Source organism: Giraffa tippelskirchi, chromosome 10 (genome assembly GCF_054371585.1).
Source record: "Giraffa tippelskirchi isolate mGirTip1 chromosome 10, T2T-mGirTip1v1.2.pri, whole genome shotgun sequence".
NCBI classification, from domain to species: domain Eukaryota; kingdom Metazoa; phylum Chordata; class Mammalia; order Artiodactyla; family Giraffidae; genus Giraffa; species Giraffa tippelskirchi.
The window spans coordinates 161,378,310-161,396,805 of record NC_137284.1 but is presented as its reverse complement, the minus strand read 5'-3'; the positions used below and the strand labels follow the sequence as shown (position 1 = coordinate 161,396,805).

The following is an 18,496-nucleotide window of genomic DNA, read 5'->3' as shown; positions in this document are numbered from 1 at the left end:
TCCATGTCCAGTTGTAACTGTTGCTTCCTGACCTGCATACAGGTTTCTCAAGAGACAGGTCAGATGGTCTGGTATTCCCATCTCTTTCAGAATTTTCCACAGTTTATTGTGATCCACACAGTCAAAGGCTTTGGCATAGTCAATAAAGCAGAAGTAGATGCTTTTCCTGGAGCTCTCTTGCTTTTTCAGTGATCCAGCGGATATTGGCAATTTGATCTCTGGTTCCTCTGCCTTTTCTAAAACCAGCTTGAACAACTGGAAGTTCACGGTTCACGTATTGCTGAAGCCTGGCTTGGAGAATTTGGAGCATTACTTTACTAGCATGTGAAATGAGTGCAATTGTGCAGTAGTTTGAGCATTCTTTGGCATTGACTTTCTTTGGGATTGGAACGAAAACTGACCTCTTCCAGTCCTGTGGCCACTGCTGAGTTTTCCAAATTTGCTGGCATATCGAGTGCAGCACTTTCACAGCATCACCTTTGAGGATTTGAAATAGCTCAACTGGAATTCCATCACCTCCACTAGCTTTGTTCGTAGTGATGCTTCCTAAGGCCCACTTGACTTCACATTCCAGGATGTCTGGCTCTAGGTGAGTGATCATACCATCGTGATTATCTGGGTCATGAAGATCTTTTTTGTACAGTTCTTCTGTGTATTCTTGCCACCTCTTCTTAATATCTTCTGCTTCTGTTAGGTCCATACCATTTCTGTCCTTTATCGAGCCTATCTTTGCATGAAATGTTCCTGTGGTATCTCTAATTTTCTTGAAGAGATCTCGTCTTTCCCAATCTGTTGTTTTCCTCTATTTCTTTGCGTTGATCGCTGAGGAAGGCTTTCTTATCTCTCCTTGCTATTCTTTGGAAGTCTGCATTCAGATGGGAATATCTTTCCTTTTCTCCCTTGCTTTTCACTTCTCTTCTCTTCCCAGCTATCTGTAAGGCCTCCTCAGACAGCCATTTTGCTTTTTTGCATTTCTTTTCCATGGGGATTTTCTTGATCCCTGTCTCCTGTACAATGTCACGAACCTCTGTCCATAGTTCATCAGGCACTCTGTCTATCAGGTCTAGTCCCTTAAATCTATTTGTCACTTCCACTGTATACTCATAAGGGATTTGATCTAGGTCATACCTGAATGGACTAGTGGTTTTCCCTACTTTCTTCAATTTAAGTCTGAATTTGGCAATAAGCAGTTCATGATCTGAGCCACAGTCTGCTCCCGGTCTTGTTTTGGCTGACTGTATAGAGCTTCTCCATCTTTGGCTGCAAAGAATATAATCAATCTGATTTCAGTGTTGACCATCTGGCGATGTCCACGTGTAGAGTCTTCTCTTGTGTTGTTGGAAGAGGGTGTTTGCTATGACCAGTGCATTCTCTTGGCAAAACTCTTACTAGCATTTGCCCTGCTTCATTCTGTACTCCAAGGCCAAACTTGCCTGTTACGCCAGGTGTTTCTTGACTTCCTACTTTTGCATTCCAGTCCCCTGTAATGAAAAGGACATCTTTTTTGGGTGTTAGTTCTAGAAGGTCTTGTAGGTCTTCATAGAACCGTTCAACTTCAGCTTCTTCGGCGTTACTGGTCGGGACATAGGCTTGGATTACTGTGATATTGAATGGTTTGCCTTGGAAACGAACAGAGATCATTCTGTCGTTTTTGAGATTGCATCCAAGTACTGCCTTTCGGACTCTTTTGTTGACCATGATGGCTATTCTGTTTCTTCTAAGGGATTCTTGCCCACAGTAGTAGATATAATGGTCATCTGAGTTAAATTCACCCATTCCAGTCCACCTTAGTTCGCTGATTCCTAGAATGTCGACATTCACTCTTGCCATCTCCTGTTTGACCACTTCCAATTTGCCTTGATTCATGGACCTAACATTCCAGGTTCCTATGCAATGTTGCTCTTTACAGCATCGGACTTTGCATCCATCACCAGTCACATCCACAGTTGGGTATCGTTTTTGCTTTGGCTCCATCCCATCATTCTTTCTGGAGTTATTTCTCCACTGATCTCCAGTAGCATATTGGGCACCTACTGACCTGGGGAGTTCCTCTTTCAGTGTCCTATCCTTTCGCCTTTTCATACTGTTCATGGGGTTCTCAAGGCAAGAATACTGAAGTGGTTTGCCATGCCCTTCTCCAGTGGACCACAATCTGTCAGACCTCTCCACCATGACCCGTCCGTCTTGGGTGGCCCCACACGGCATGGCTTAGTTTCATTGAAATAGACAAGGCTGTGGTCCCTGTGATCAGATTGGCTAGTTTTCTGTAATTTTAGTTTCACTGTGTCTGCCCTCTGATGCCCTCTCGCAACACTTACCGTCTTTCTTGGGTTTCTCTTACCTTGGGCCTTGGGTAATTCCTCTTGCCGCTGCCACCGACCCCCAGCCCCCTGCCCGGCCCAGCCCCTGTCAGCCGCAGGCCCCGGCCCCCGGCCCCGCCTAGGCCCAAACTCATTTTATGTGGTTTTAAAGCTAAGCAGATTATATTTGCTGGTTTGCTATATTTTTGAAACCATGGATATTCATTGAACATAATTATCTGTTTACAAGTATACATGTTGGGAACGGGAAAGATCCCTCCAGAGACTGAGGAAATGTGCCTTGTTTCCTGCTTTCTGGGTGGCGCGTTGGTGCCACGTGGACTGCTGTCTAAGAAGGTGCTCGTCGCTCTTTCCCACCAAGTGTTTCTGCCACTCTGCACTGGTTTTGACATGCTGTGCAATCTCCTGTAGCCTCTTGCCTGAATTGTGTCTGACTCTCAGACCAGCCCCAGAAGCAGTGCTTTGCTTCTGTTTTCTGAACACCATATGGTTAGGTGTTACAGGACTTTGAACCAGGTAATTAGTTTTATATAAGCCTGGGAAATAAACCACTTTTCAGGTCTACTTTCTCCTTAGAAGAAAGGCTTTCAAAATCCTCAGTTGCTAGCTTTTAACAAAGATAGTCTTTTCTCCTTCTTGCCAATCCGTAGACTTTTCCTTACTCTTCTTGTCTTACTGTGTTAGCTAGGGCTTCCAGTACAATATTGAAAGGGGGTGGTGGAAGGACATATTGTCTTACACAAGATCTTAAGGGGAAAGCTTCCTGTTTCTCACCATTAAGCACAATGTTAGCTGTAGATGTTCTTTATCAAGTTGAGGACATTCCCCTCTTCCTGATTTACAAATAGTTCTTATCATAGTGGGTGTTGGATCTTGTCAAAAACCTTTTCTGCATCTACTTACAGGATCATATCATTTTTCTTCTTGAGCCTGTTGATGTGATTGGTTACAGTAGTTGATTTCCAGATACTAAACCAGCTTTGCATACCTGGGATAAATCCCAGTTGGTCATGGTACATAATTTTTTAATATACTGTTGGGTTTATGTTTTATTGAGTGTTTTTGCATCTATGGGGCTTCCCTGATAGCTCAGCTGGTAGAGAATCTGCCAGCAATGAGGGAGACCTGGGTTCAATCCCTGGGTTGGGAAGATCCCCTGGAGAAGGGAAAGGCTACCTGCTCGAGTATTCTGGCCTGGAGAATTCCATGGACTCTACAGTCCACGGGGTCACAAAGAGTCGGACACGACTGAGCGACTTTCACTCTCACTTTCTGTTCAGAGTGTTTGTTTCTCTTGAAATGGTTTTGGCAGACTGTGCCTTTCAGGAAGTTGGTCCATCTCATCTAGGTTGTCAACTTTGTGGTCATAGTATTCCTTAATTATCTTTTATAATGTCCATGGGATCTGTAGTGACGTCCCCTCTTTCATTTCTGCTGTTAGTAATTTGTATCCTCTTTTTTTTTTCTAGCCTGACTAGAGGCTTGTTGGGCTTTCCTAGTGGCTCAGTGGTAAACAATCTGCCTGCCAAGCAAGAGACCTGGGTTCCATCCCTGGGTGGGGAAGATCCCCTGGGGAAGGGAATGGCAACCCACTCCAGTGTTCTCGCCTGGAGAATCTCATGGACAGAGGAGCTGGTGAGCTTCAGACCATGGGGCCACGAAAGAGTCGGACACACCTTAGCCACTAAACAATAACAAGGAGGCTTACTGGTTTCATTGATCCTCAAAAGAGCCAGATTTTAGTTCATTGATTTCCTCTATTGATTAATCTTCAGAAGAGCCAGATTTTAGTTCATTGATTTCCTCTATTGATTAATCTTCAGAAGAGCCAGATTTTAGTTCTTTGATTTCCTCTATTGATTTCTTTTTTTTCAATTTTTTTGCTTTTTGTCCTAATTTTTATTATTTCTTTTCTTTTGCCTGCTTTGGATTTAATTTAGTCTTTTGTTTTTCTGGCTTCCTAAGGTAGAAGCCTAATTACTGATTTTGGATCTTCTTTCTTTTCTAATATATTCAGTCGGTGCTATAAATTATTATTATTTTGCTGCATGGCACAGATTTCTATGTTACATTTTCACTTAGTTAAAAATATTTTAAAATTTCTCTTGAAATTTCTTCTTTGCCCCAGGTGTTCTTTAGAAGTGTTTTATTTAATCTCTCAATTTTCCAGTTATTTTTCTGTGATTGATCTCTAGTTTAATTCTGTGTTGTCTGAGAGAAGACACTGTATGGATTTCTGCTCTTTTAAATTTATTAAGGTGTGTTTATGGCCTAGTATGTGATCTGTCTTGGTGAATGTTCCATATGAGCTTGAAAAGAACATGTGTTTTACTGTTGTTGGGTGAAGGCATCTCTAAATGGCAGTTATATCCTGTTGGTTGATAACGGTGAGTTCATCTCTGTCCTTACTGATATTCTGCTTGCTGGATCTGTCTGTTTTTGATAGCGGGGTTTTGCTTTATATATTTTGTTATCCTGATATTAGGAGCATGTGAATTTAGAACTACTTTATCTTTTTGATGAATTGACCCTTTTGCTTTTATGAGAGGACCATCTTTTTCTCTAGCAATGCTTTTCTCCATAGAATCCATTTTGTTAGGTATTAAGATGGCTCCCCAGCCTCGTTTGGTGAACATATTCAGAGTGTTGGTGGTTTTAGTCACGAGGCAGAAACCCCACAGCAACAGGACAGCCTGAGCTCCAAGTCGCATTCCTGTCAGGTGTTGGTGTGATGGGTTGGGGCTGGTGAGGGTTATAGTGAACTCTGAAGTGTCAGGAGCCATGCTTCCACTGGGCAGGACTCACAGCCCAAGGCTGACCCTCACTCCCAGGCTGGAGAGGTCCTGAGGCCTTCTGGGGGGACCGCTGCCCATCTAGTCCCTGGGTGTTCAGGGGGCCCCGTGCACATGGAGGTGCTGAGAGCTGCCGAGCCACAGCAAGCCTTGCTGGGCCCGTGTGCTCCTCCGGGTCAGCAGCCACCCTGTAGGGCCTGGAGGGCAGGGGCCTGCAGTGCCGCTTCTGCTGTCTGGCCTCCCGCAGAAGGCGGGACCTTGTGGGGAGCCCTCCAGTGGCCCTGCTCACCAGGTTGGCACCATGCCTCGGTGACAGTCAGCTGGGCACTGGAGGAGGGGGCTTGAGTGTCCTTGGTCATGAGCCAAGGACTGCGTTCAGCTACATGTTTTATTCTGGAGACTGTTGACTGTTTCCTGTGCAGTTTAAGAAGGATCTTTGAGGGAGAAACCAGCAGACTCTAGGTTTTATGAACCTGTTTTATTTCTGCGTCTGTGGGGAAGAGGAACGTGAGCTTCTGATGTGGAGGAAACTGAGGAGCGTGTGTGTGTTTCTGAGAACACTGTCACCATTTAGTTGCTAAGTGTGTCTGACTCTGTGCAACCCCATGGACGGTAGCCCACCAGGCTCCTCTGTCCATGGGATTTCCCGGGCAAGAATACTGGAGTTGGTTGCCATTTCCTTCTCCAGGGGATCTTCCTGACCCAGGGTTCAAACCCGTGTCTCTTGCATTGGCAGGCAGATTCTTTACCACTGAGCCGCCTGGGAAGCCAGGAGAGGGAGGCAAAAAACCTACAGCACCCAGTACTCCCAGGTGATTCCCCATCCAAGTACTAACCAGGCCCGACCCAGCTTAGCTTCTAAGATCAGATGAGATCAGGCACGTTCAGGGTGGTATGGCTGTTACAACTGGGCAGTGCAAATATTCAATAACGCTGTCAGAATTACAAACCAAATAATGATAAGTAATTGTCATAGGACATAATCATAACCTCAGAAACGCGAGCATCTTACAAGATTTCTCTCTTAGAAATGCCGTCTGTAAGGACAGTTTTTGGAATAGTATGGTATGAACTGCTCTGAGGGACATTTGCACTTGTACAGGGGTTCAAGGCAAGTACTTGAATTGTGTTATTATTAACATTGACAGGAAAAAGGCCGTAGAGGTTCAGAACTTACCCTACGGAAAAGAAAAGAGTATTCATAGAATTTTTAAACAGGCATGTAATATTTGGAGGGCTTATAGCTGAGCCCTTGACAAGAATCATGAGTGTTCAGTGACGAATCAGTTGGACTCAGTGACTAAACAACAAAATGAAATGTTTTGTTTATTCATTGTTTCTAGAACTACATGCAGTTTCCTCTGCTGAGTTGATATAAAGATGGCAAGAAAGAATTCTTCCCTTTAAGGAGGAAATGTCCTAAAAAAGCAGATAGGTAGAGACTGAAATACTGGCTTCCTTCTTAAACATTCAAGAAGCACACTGTAGAAAAACCAGTGTTTGAGGTAAAAGAAGAACCTAGAAACCGGAACATAAAGATCAATCTAATGGAAGATATGCAATTAAGATTTAAGACTATATTTTAAAATATTATTCATGTTTGTCAGCATAGAGACATTAAGGCAGGTTTGCCTTCAAGGCCCTAGGAGCCCTTTGGTCCAGTTAGAACTGAAGGCCGGGGGAGCATTAATTGGGAAGTGAGTGTCTTCCGAACAGACGCAGCAGCCTTCTCTGCAGGAGGGTCAGCGTTTTGTTGACTGGTCCATCAGGTGCTGGCGTTGCACTCTCAGTGCCTCACCTGCCGCGACAGCCAGGCCGGAGGGGCGCCAAGGGCAGTGCTCAGCACAACATCACGCCTAAGTCTGAACACAATTCCTGAATTTTGAGACAAAGAAACATCTTAAAAACTTGTCTGTGTTGGCCTCTACGTGGCCCCTTGTGAAAACTGGAACAGCTGAGTCTTACTTGAGATGTGGCCCAGGTGTGGAAACGCACAGGCTCTGCTGCTGGTGTGCAGAGGGCTCTGAGATGCACCGGCAACGGTGTGTGTTGGTTACAGGTCGACTTTCTTCAGTATATGGAGTTAGATAAAATACACTGTTGGCTGCTGGACAGCACTGGTCTGAACTGTGTGAGTCTGCTTGTATGCAGGTATCTCCAGTGGTAAATACCCTGGGACTGCCCTGTCCTGGCTGAATCTGTGCATGTGGGGAACCGCTTTCTCAGGGCTAGGTTATACTGATTTTCCACTTTGCAGAGGATTGGCATCCCAAACCCATGTGTTGTTCAAGGGCCACCTGTATTAAGATGAATTTCACCAGATTTCTCTTGATCTCTCTGAACGTGGCTACTAGAAAATGTACAGTTACTGTGAGCCTGTGTTGTTACTGTTCAGGGCAGGACTCAGGCAGGCCCGAGTGCTCGTGACAGCTCCAGGCTGAAGAGGGAATAAGCTGAGGCCATTTGGGGCCCAGATTGCGCCTCGGCTCAGCAGGAACTCAGAGGTTGGCTGGCCCACACCCTCTGAAGGAGTTTGGGGGACAGAGAAGCAAGGGGAGGGGCTGACAAGCTGCCTCGCATCTGTGAGCCACCCAGAGTCACCTGGGGACAAGGGTGCGGGGCTGGGCGAGCGAGGGGCGTGCGCAGGCCTCGGGCGATGGAGAAGGTGCGTGCGCAGCAGTGCGCTGTTGGGGAAGCAGTCCGCGTTCACTGGCACTCAGTGGGCCAGTGGCCGTGGGTGTGGAAGGGGCGCCCAGACGGCATCGCACGCCTGCCGCGTGTCTACATAGTGAGTGGGCCCTCCAGGGGCCAGAGCGAGTCCTTGTGCGTGAAGGAGGCAGCGCGCCCAGAGAGCGCGGGCCCCATGAGGGTGCTCTGTCCATCTGTCTGTCCTGGGGCGAACGCGGGCCCTGTGAGGGTGCTCTGTCCATCTGTCTGTCCTGGGGCGAGCATGGGCCCTGTGAGGGTACTCTGTCTGTCTTTCTTTCTGTCCTGGGGCGAGCGTGGGCCCTGTGAGGGTGCTCTGTCCGTCAGTCCATCATCCTGGGGCGAGCGCGGGCCCTGTGAGGGTGCTCTGTCCATCTGTCTGTCCTGGGGCGAGCACGGGCCCTGTGAGGGTACTCTGTCTGTCTGTCTTTCTGTCCTGGGGCAAGCGTGGGCCCTGTGAGGGTGCTCTGTCCGTCAGTCCATCATCCTGGGGCGAGTGCAAGCCCTGTGAGGGTGTTCTGTCCATCTGTCTGTCCTGGGGCGAGCACGGGCCCTGTGAGGGTGCTCTGTCCGTCAGTCCATCATCCTGGGGCGAGCGCGGGCCCTGTGAGGGTACTCTGTCCAGCTATCTGTCCTCGGGCGGCGCAGCTCTCTGCAGGTGGCTGTGTCCCGGTGCCACGTCACACTGAGCTTCTGTGACGCGGGTCTTACTCCACTTACATGAAGGACAGTGGCTACTGCAGTTCTCTCTTTGTTCTGTTGCAAACCTTTTTTGCAGTTACTTTGTGGAAGTTTGGCCACTTTTCTGTAGCTAACTCTCTCTCTCTGTGTTTCAGGTTTCTCTACGAATCATCGTCAAGAACTTTGGGAGCACTTTTGAATTCATAACCAAGCCAACACTTGGTCATGTAAAAATAGAGGACAAGGACCTTACAGAAAGTGCGCTGCATGTGTATTTTTCTAGTTTTTTAATGTTAATAACCCATATAATAGAGAAGAGGTAGGGCTGCTTTTGGGGTAGGTGCGTAGAAAACTGAAAAGTTGTTAACATTTTTGTGGAGTGCCTGTGCAAAGGATACGTTTAATATAACAGGCTCTAGATGTCAATGACGCAGAAACCCACAGTGCATGGAAAAAAGGACAATTTTCTAGCAAACCTGATTGTTATAAAAATGACTTTTATATATAATATTGCTTGCAAGCTATGAGTAACAAAGTGGTGACAACGCCTGTTTGTGTGCTTGATTCATAAATAGCGTGCGTCTTCCCCTCAGCGACAAGGGCTGAGTTCTGGGCCAGGCCTGGCTCTCCGCCAGGGGCAGTGGTGAGACCCCCGGCAGGGCCGGCTGGGTGTGGGGAGAAGGCCACTCGGGGGCCTGCCACAGGCAGGTTTGGTCTCAGCCCCAGCAGGAAGTCAGGCAGTGCTGAAGGCTCAGGGCCTCTGCCCCCCCAAGAACGGCCTGCACTGCAGCGGTGGGAGCTGGGAGTGAGGCGGGGCGTCTGCAGCTGAGGCGGGGCTGCTTGTCGCAGCTACCTCTGAACATGAGACCCTGAACACCTTTGCTGCTGAACTAAGCCATGCTTTATAGTGGTGAATGTCCTTTCTTTTTTGCCCTTGATTTAGTTTCTAGAATAGTCAGGCCTCAGAAAGTGAACTGAGGACTGTTCTGTCTTTATTCCCGGGAGAGTTTGTGCAAGATGAGAAGTAGTTCCTTGGATTTTTGCAGCACTGAACTCTAAAATGGAGCTTGGTGTTTGTTTTCTTAGTGGGAAGAGGTTAATTTGCTTTTTAATTCAAATGAAAGTCTTCAGTCAGGTTTTCTTTTGTCTCAAACGATGTGTCAGTTCAGTTCAGTCGCTCAGTCGTGTCCGACTCTTTGCGACCCCATGAATTGCAGCACGCCAGGCCTCTCTGTGCATCGCCAACTCCCGGTGTCTACCCAAACCCATGTCCATCGAGTCGGTGATGCCATCCAACCATCTCATCTTCTGTCGTCCCCTTCTCCTCCCGCCCCCAATCCCACCCAGCATTAGGGTCTTTTCCAATGAATCAGCTCTTCGCATGAGGTGGCCAAAGTATTGGAGTTTCAGCTTCAACATCAGTCCTTCCAATGAACACACAGGATTGATCTCCTTTAGGATGGATTGATTGGATCTCCTTGCAGTCCAAGAGACTCTCAAGAGTCTTCTGTAACACCATAGTTCAAAAGCATCAATTCTGCGGCGCCAGCTTTCTTCACCGTCCAACTCTCACATCCATACATGACCACTGGAAAAACCATAACCTTGACTAGATGGACTTTTGTTGGCAAAGTAATGTCTCTGCTTTTAAATATGCTATCTAGGTTGGCCATAACCTTCCTTCCAAGGAGTAAGCGTCTTTTAATTTCATGGCTATAATCACCATCAGCAGTGATTTTGGAGCCCCCAAAAATAAAGTCTGACACTGTTTCCACTGTTTCCCCATCTATTTCCCATGAAGTGATGGGACCAGATGCCATGATCTTAGTTTTCTGAACGTTGAGCTTTAAGCCAACTTTTTCACTCTCCTCTTTCACTTTCATCAAGAGGCTCTTTAGTTCTTCTTCGCTTTCTGCCATAAGGGTGGTGTCATCTGTATATCTGAGGTTATTGATATTTCTCCCGGCAATCTTGGTTCCAGCTTGTGTTTCTTCCAGCCCAGCGTTTCTCATGATGTACTCTGCATATAAGTTAAATAAGCAGGGTGACAATATACAGCCTTGACGTACTCCTTTTCCTATTTGGAACCAGTCTGTTGTTCCATGTCCAGTTGTAACTGTTGCTTCCTGACCTGCATACAGGTTTCTCAAGAGACAGGTCAGATGGTCTGGTATTCCCATCTCTTTCAGAATTTTCCACAGTTTATTGTGATCCACACAGTCAAAGGCTTTGGCATAGTCAATAAAGCAGAAATAGATGTTTTTCAGGAACTCTCTTGCTTTTTCGATGATCCAGCAGATGTTGGCAATTTGATCTCTGGTTCCTCTGCCTTTTCTAAAACAAGCTTGAACATCTGGAAGTTCACGGTTCACGTATTGCTGAAGCCTGGCTTGGAGAATTTGGAGCATTACTTTACTAGCATGTGAGATGAGTGCAATTGTGTGGTAGTTTGAGCATTCTTTGGCATTGCCCTTCTTTGGGATTGGAATGAAAACTAACCTTTTCCAGTCCTGTAGCCACTGCTGAGTTTTCCATATTTGCTGGCATATCGAGTGCAGCACTTTCACAGCATCACCCCTGAGGACTTGAAATAGCTCAACTGGAATTCCATCACCTCCACTAGCTTTGTTCGTAGTGATGCTTTCTAAGGCCCACTTGACTTCACATTCCAGGATGTCTGCCTCTAGGTGAGTGATCACACCATCGTGATTATCTGGGTCGTGAAGATCTTTTTTGTATAGTTCTTCTGTGTATTCTTGCCACCTCTTCTTAATATCTTCTGTTCTGTTAGGTCCATACCATTTCTGTCCTTTATCGAGCTTATCTTTGCATGAAATGTTCCTGTGGTATCTCTAATTTTCTTGAAGAGATCTCTAGTCTTTCCCAATCTGTTGTTTTCCTCTATTTCTTTGCATTGATCGCTGAGGAAGGCTTTCTTATCTCTCCTTGCTATTCTTTGGAAGTCTGCATTCAGATGGGAATATCTTTCCTTTTCTCCTTTGCTTTTCGCTTCTCTTCTCTTCCCAGCTATCTGTAAGGCCTCCTCAGACAGCCATTTTGCTTTTTTGCATTTCTTTTCCATGGGGATTGTCTTGATCCCTGTCTCCTGTACAATGTCACAAACCTCTGTCCATAGTTCATCAGGCACTCTGTCTATCAGATCTAGTCCCTTAAATCTATTTGTCACTTCCACTGTATACTCATAAGGGATTTGATCTAGGTCATACCTGAATGGACTAGTGGTTTTCCCTACTTTCTTCAATTTAAGTCTGAATTTGGCAATAAGCAGTTCATGATCTGAGCCACAGTCTACTCCCGGTCTTATTTTTGCTGACTGTATAGAGCTTCTCCATCTTTGGCTGCAAAGAATATAATCAATCTGATTTCAGTGTTGACCATCTGGTGATGTCCACGTGTAGAGTCTTCTCTTGTGTTGTTGGAAGAGGGTGTTTGCTATGACCAGTGCGTTCTCTTGGCAAAACTCTTATTAGCATTTGCCCTGCTTCATTCTGTTCTCCAAGGCCAAACTTGCCTGTTACGCCAGGTGTTTCTTGACTTCCTACTTTTGCATTCCAGTCCCCTGTGATGAAAAGGACATCTTTTTTGGGTGTTAGTTCTAGAAGGTCTTGTAGGTCTTCATAGAACCGTTCAACTTCAGCTTCTTCGGCGTTACTGGTCGGGACATAGACTTGGATTACCGTGATATTGAATGGTTTGCCTTGGAAACGAACAGAGATCATTCTGTCGTTTTTGAGATTGCATCCAAGTACTGCCTTTCGGACTCTTTTGTTGACCATGATGGCTATTCTGTTTCTTCTAAGGGATTCTTGCCCACAGTAGTAGATATAATGGTCATCTGAGTTAAATTCACCCATTCCAGTCCACCTTAGTTCGCTGATTCCTAGAAAGTCGACGTTCACTCTTGCCATCTCCTGTTTGACCACTTCCAATTTGCCTTGATTCATGGACCTAACATTCCAGGTTCCTGTGCAATATTGCTCTTCAAATGATGTGTGAAGTAATGCAATTTGTGAAAAAATATAATTCAGTTTTTATTGAGTCAAAATAGTTCAGAAAATCTTGATGTAGACATACACCCTAGAGAAATTCCTATATGTGTGCATAGAAGACAGGGCAGGGTCTCGATGAGGAGCGTGGGGCGCTGGGAGAGTGTGGCTTCACAAGAGGAGCAGGGTTAGCACATGCGACACTGAACACTGTTGACTCAAGCGCACGTGTGACGGGATGTGGGTGAGCAGGACGGGAACTCGGAACACTAGGCGCACGTGTGACGGGATGTGGGTGAGCAGGACGGGAACTCGGAACACTAGGCGCACGTGTGACGGGATGTGGGTGAGCAGGACGGGAACTCGGAACACTAGGCGCACGTGTGACGGGATGTGGGTGAGCAGGACGGGAACTCGGAACACTAGGCGCACGTGTGACGGGATGTGGGTGAGCAGGACGGGAACTCGGAACACTAGGCTCACTTGTGACGGGATGTGGGTGAGCAGGACGGGAACTCGGAACACTAGGCTCACGTGTGACGGGATGTGGGTGAGCAGGACGGGAACTCGGAACACTAGGCTCACGTGTGACGGGATGTGGGTGAGCAGGACGGGAACTCGGAACACTAGGCGCACGTGTGACGGGATGTGGGTGAGCAGGACGGGAACTCGGAACACTAGGCGCACGTGTGACGGGATGTGGGTGAGCAGGACGGGAACTCGGAACACTAGGCGCACGTGTGACGGGATGTGGGTGAGCAGGACGGGAACTCGGAACACTAGGCGCACGTGTGACGGGATGTGGGTGAGCAGGACGGGAACTCGGAACACTAGGCGCACGTGTGACGGGATGTGGGTGAGCAGGACGGGAACTCGGAACACTAGGCTCACGTGTGACGGGATGTGGGTGAGCAGGACGGGAACTCGGAACACTAGGCTCACGTGTGACGGGATGTGGGTGAGCAGGACGGGAACTCGGAACACTAGGCGCACGTGTGACGGGATGTGGGTGAGCAGGACGGGAACTCGGAACACTAGGCGCATACCCATGACCGGAGTATGTGGGTGAGCAGGACGGGAACTCGGAACACTAGGCTCACATGTGACGGGATGTGGGTGAGCAGGACGGGAACTCGGAACACTAGGCTCACGTGTGACGGGATGTGGGTGAGCAGGACGGGAACTCGGAACACTAGGCGCACGTGTGACGGGATGTGGGTGAGCAGGACGGGAACTCGGAACACTAGGCTCAGTTGTGACGGGATGTGGGTGAGCAGGACGGGAACTCGGAACACTAGGCTCACGTGTGACGGGATGTGGGTGAGCAGGACGGGAACTCGGAACACTAGGCGCACGTGTGACGGGATGTGGGTGAGCAGGACGGGAACTCGGAACACTAGGCTCAGTTGTGACGGGATGTGGGTGAGCAGGACGGGAACTCGGAACACTAGGCTCACGTGTGACGGGATGTGGGTGAACAGGACGGGAACTCGGAACACTAGGCTCACGTGTGACGGGATGTGGGTGAACAGGACGAGAACACTGAACACTACGCTCACGTGTGACAGAATGTGGGTGAACAGGACGGGAACTCGGAACACTATGCTCATACCCATGACCAGAGTATGTGGGTGAACAGGACGGGATGCAGACACTTCCATGCTGGCCCGCCCCGCACATTTCCTGCCTGCCTGCTCACAGAAGGCCTGTGACGCGTCATCACAGGTGGAGTAAAGGCAGGGTCCCTTCACGGGGGGAGTCGACATTCCCAGCGGGGAGGCCCTCCTTGCTGTGTCCACCTCCGGAGCTCTGGAATCCTCTGAGTGTCCAGGCCTCCCGTGCTCACCCCAATTGCTCTGAGCTTTGGGGTGCAGGTCCTGTCTCCCAGTCTGGGCTGTGCCCTGGAGCCGGCAGCACTCTGGGACAGAGCTGTCCCCTGGGCAGGACGAGGATGCACTTGGGGGTGGGCAGTGGTGGCCCATCCTGAGCTGAGCTGGGCAGCCTCTGCAGCAGCGGGATGGGGAGCACTCCCCCCGCCTCGAGGAGGCTCCGAGGGGGTCACGGGCTGGCAGCCATGGGCCCATTAGTGGCATTTCTCCTGGCGGTCTGGCAGCCCACCTTCGCTCCTGGTGGAACCAGGACTATCTGATGACTCACACTGGGTTCACAGTTCAAACAGACCTGGGCTGTGTTTGTGCGATGAAAACCTGCCAGCTGAAAATGGCCAATGGCAGTTCTGACGGAATTAGTCAACAATTCGAATTTCATCACAGCTGACCAGAGTGAGGGACAACGAAGACCAGTAACCCGGGGCTGTCCGTCACTCCTGTCTCAGGCGCCCACCAACACATGGGCTGTGCGGAAGTGGCCTGACTGCTCCCTGAACGCCCGCTCCATGGCTGTTGCTTTGGAGAGTGGGTCCTGGCCGAGTAGCAACCCAGCGGGCATCCCAGCCCAGCGCACCGGGCACCTGCCGACACGAGGGATGACCCCATCAGTGCTGCTGACCTGGCTGAGAGCCTGGGGTCCATGAAGGAGCCCGCCTCCCAAAGGCTCCCACGCTGCCATCCTGCTGAATCCCGTGAAGCAGCCATATTTTCAACACGGAGAATAGGAAGCCCAGCTCCCCATCCTGACAGCTTTCTGGAGCCAGTAAGACCAGGCTGGTTGGCTCCGAGCAAGTCCAGAGCGCTGGCTGACGGGTTTGCCAGCCATCTCGTGTGTCGCCGCTCAGCAGTGCCAAGGCCGCGGGCCCGGGGTCTGAGCCCCACTTGTGGAGGGAGTCCCCCTCTGCTTCCTCCTCGGGTGGGCAGGAGACCCCGAAGGGAGTCATTCCTTGACCCGTGACTGCAGCTGTGTTCTTGCTGTGCAGCGTAGGACTGGATCACACACAGGCCCCGGCATGTGTACATCGTCAGCACCAGCAGTGTGTCAGCGGGAAAGGCACCCACCCCACCCGAGGGGCTCAGAAAGCGAGCACGTGTCTGGGTGTGCGCCGCACACACAGTGGACAGATCCGCGTGTTGACAGCACTGACGTGCTCACACGCACACGTCCTGACCGCACCCACACGCATCCGTGCTCCTGCGTGCACACTCGCCCCTACGTGTCAGGGCCCAGCACGGGCTTCCTACTGTGACCACCTCCCCAGCGGCACCCGAGAGGGCTGTGCGCGGCCGTCCCGCCCGGGGGAAGTCGGCTGCCTCGGGGCTGGCCCTGTTCTTCCCACACGAGGTTTCCTTTCTCCTCTCCTGCCTCAGGTCCCCTTCTGCCCCGGGAGCTTCCTCTGTCCTGCTCCCGTTGGCAGAGGGCAGCCGGATGCTAGGTGAAGCAGGGCCCGGCACAGTCTGCCCTGCTCAGAACCCCGCCCTCCCGTGGGTCCATGCCTCTCCCCATGGGCTCTGAGTGCAGGCTCCCTGCGGTCCCTCCTGTGCCTCCGGTCCCCATGCTCCATCCCGGGGGCCTTGCCCTCTGTTTCTGGGACTGTCAGTCCTGGAGCTGGCCCCGGGATGAAGCAGGGCCTGTTTCTGGAAACAAGAGTTGGCAGCATCCAGGCAAACAAGGCAGGAAGGAACAGTCCCGGGCCCTCCCTGGAGCCCGTGTAGCCATGCCGGGGGTGGGGCGGGGGGAGCGCCACAGCCCCAGATGCCAACAGCCCCGTGGGGTGTGGGCTCAGAGCGCCTGGCTCCTCTGGGTCCTTCACCACGGCCAGCCTGTGCGTGCCCTCAGATTTGCTGCTGACGGAGACCCATCTATGGGACAGGTGGCCCTAGGCCCTTTGGTGTCTCGAGGACATTGCTGGACAGTTTGAGCGGTAAAGATTCAGCCTGCAATGCGGGAGACCTGGGTTCAATCACTGAATTGGGAAGATCCCCTGGCGAAGGGAAAGGCTACCCACTCCAGTATTCTGGCCTGGAGAATTCCATGGACTGTGTAGCCCATGGGGTTGCTAAGAGTCGGACACGACTGAGCGACTTTCACTTTCACAATGCCCTAACCCTAAGCATCTTTTCCCTGGTGGCTCAGTGATAAAAGAATCTGCCCACAGTGCAGGAGACACGGGTTCAATCCCTGGGTTGGGAGCACCCCCTGGAGAAGGGAAAGGCTACCCACTCCAGTATTCTGGCCTGGACTGTACAGCTCATGGAGTCACAAGGGGTCGGACACAACTGAGCGACTCTCACTCATGCTTCAGAACCACTTCACAGCCTGTCACCAACGAGCTCTACCTTCTACCCGCCCTGGTCTTATTCTTGCCTTTTCCGTGTTCCTGTCAGCGAGTGTATCTGTCGGCTCTCGGGACATCAGGACAGGTGTGCCTGCTGGCCCCCGGCCTGCAGGGGTGGGTCTCAGTCCTGGAACCCATGTGTGGGCTCAGCCCCGAAAGCTCCCGCCGCGGTGGCGGGGTGCTCCGCGGGGCTGAGGGACGACCTTCTGGAGCCTTTCACCCCAGGGTGCGTCTATGCGGGGGAGGGCGCACGGGGCTGACGCAGGTCCGGCTGCAGAGGATCGTCAAGCGCACGTGCCGGCCCCCGAGAAGCCCGTTCTGCACGCTCTCTCCAGCCACTGGGCCGCTTTTGGGGACGCAAAGGAGGAGGGAACAGCGCTGGGACCACCATGGATGCGTCCTGTGGGCACGCCAGCAGGGCGGACGGCACTCTCGGGCTGCCCCGAGGCCCCCAGGTCAAAGACAGGATAGGACTTAGGCCCTGCCTGCTGGGCTGGGGGAGACAGAGAAGCTGCCTCTGGGCACAGGCGTGGGCGTGCGGGGGAGGCGGACGGCCCAACACTCAGCCCCAGCCCCAGCCAGCCGGCAGCCGCGCACACAGCCCGGCCTCGTCTGGGCGGGGAGGCCGTGGGGTGAGGGCCACACGGGCACAGCTGACCCCGGGGCCAAGGAGGGCCGAGGGGCTGGGCGGGGTAGGGTGTGAGGACACACAGTTCAGCCACACACATGCACGCACACACCTCACTTCTGACACAGACACGTATGCACACACCTCACTTCTGACACACAGACTCGTGCATGCACATACCTCACTTCTGACACACAGACATGCACGTAATGCACACACCTCACTGACACAGACATGCACATACACACACACCTCACTTGACACACAGACTCATGCACGCACACACCTCACTTCTGACACACACAGGCACATACGCACGCACACACCTCATTCCTGACACAAACAGACATGCACATACACACCTCACTTCTGACAAAGACACACAGCCCACCTCTCTCACACACACACGCACGCACAAAGCCAACCTCTCTGACACACACACACAGCCTACCTCTCTCACACACACACATGCATGCACACACCTCACTTCTCTGACACACACACGCGCACATACACAGCCCGCCTCTCACACACACGCATAGAGCACAACTCTCTCACACGCACACACATACCCACCTCTCTCTCACACACACATGCACACACCTTACCTCTCTCTCACACATACACACGCACGCACACAACTCACTTCTCTCTGACAGACACACACAACGCACGCACACACCTCACTTCTATATGACACACACACACACAGCCCCCATCCGCTGAAGGATCCCCACACGCGGTGCCTAGGTCTTTAGAGAGAAAAAGTCTCCTGGGGAGGGACACACGGTCCCCAGCGACCCCTCCGGACCCCGACAGCGGCCAGTGCAGGGCAGGGTGCAGGGAGGAGGGAAAAGCCTCCGGAGACTCCACTTCGGGCCGGGTTCTTGCTCTGGAATCCTGACCTGGCGGACAGCAGCTCAGGGCCGTAGTGGCTTCCGGGGCCGCGGGCCCGTCCCCGCTGACCCCCGGGTTAGGCTCCCATAGCCTCTCAGTCCCAGGCTGAGGACCCCCACAACCCCTGCACAGCGTCTCTCCTCATGAACCCCGGCCCCTTTCCGGGCAGACCCGCGCTGCCCGCGCTGCGGGCGCTCCGACTCAGGCCCCAGCGTGGGCTATCAGGTGGGCGGGGG

The 18,496-nt window shown here is 51.1% G+C and overlaps 1 protein-coding gene and 1 pseudogene across 50 annotated transcripts in view; one reads left to right on the top strand and one right to left on the bottom strand.

Moving 5' to 3' along the window:
* The window catches only part of NCAPG2 (non-SMC condensin II complex subunit G2), a 65,558-nt gene extending 56,509 nt beyond the window's left edge, over positions 1 to 9,049 (top strand). For all 50 annotated transcript variants that reach the window (XM_081535541.1, XM_081535554.1, XM_081535536.1 and 47 more), the window contains one exon: positions 8,656 to 9,049. In XM_081535541.1, coding sequence (XP_081391667.1) covers positions 8,656 to 8,707 — 52 coding nt within the window. In that variant the 3' untranslated portion in view covers positions 8,708 to 9,049. The remainder of the gene's footprint in view (positions 1 to 8,655) is intronic.
* LOC145524981 (5S ribosomal RNA) lies at positions 5,901 to 6,019 on the bottom strand (annotated as a pseudogene).
* Positions 9,050 to 18,496: the final 9,447 nt, after the last annotated feature.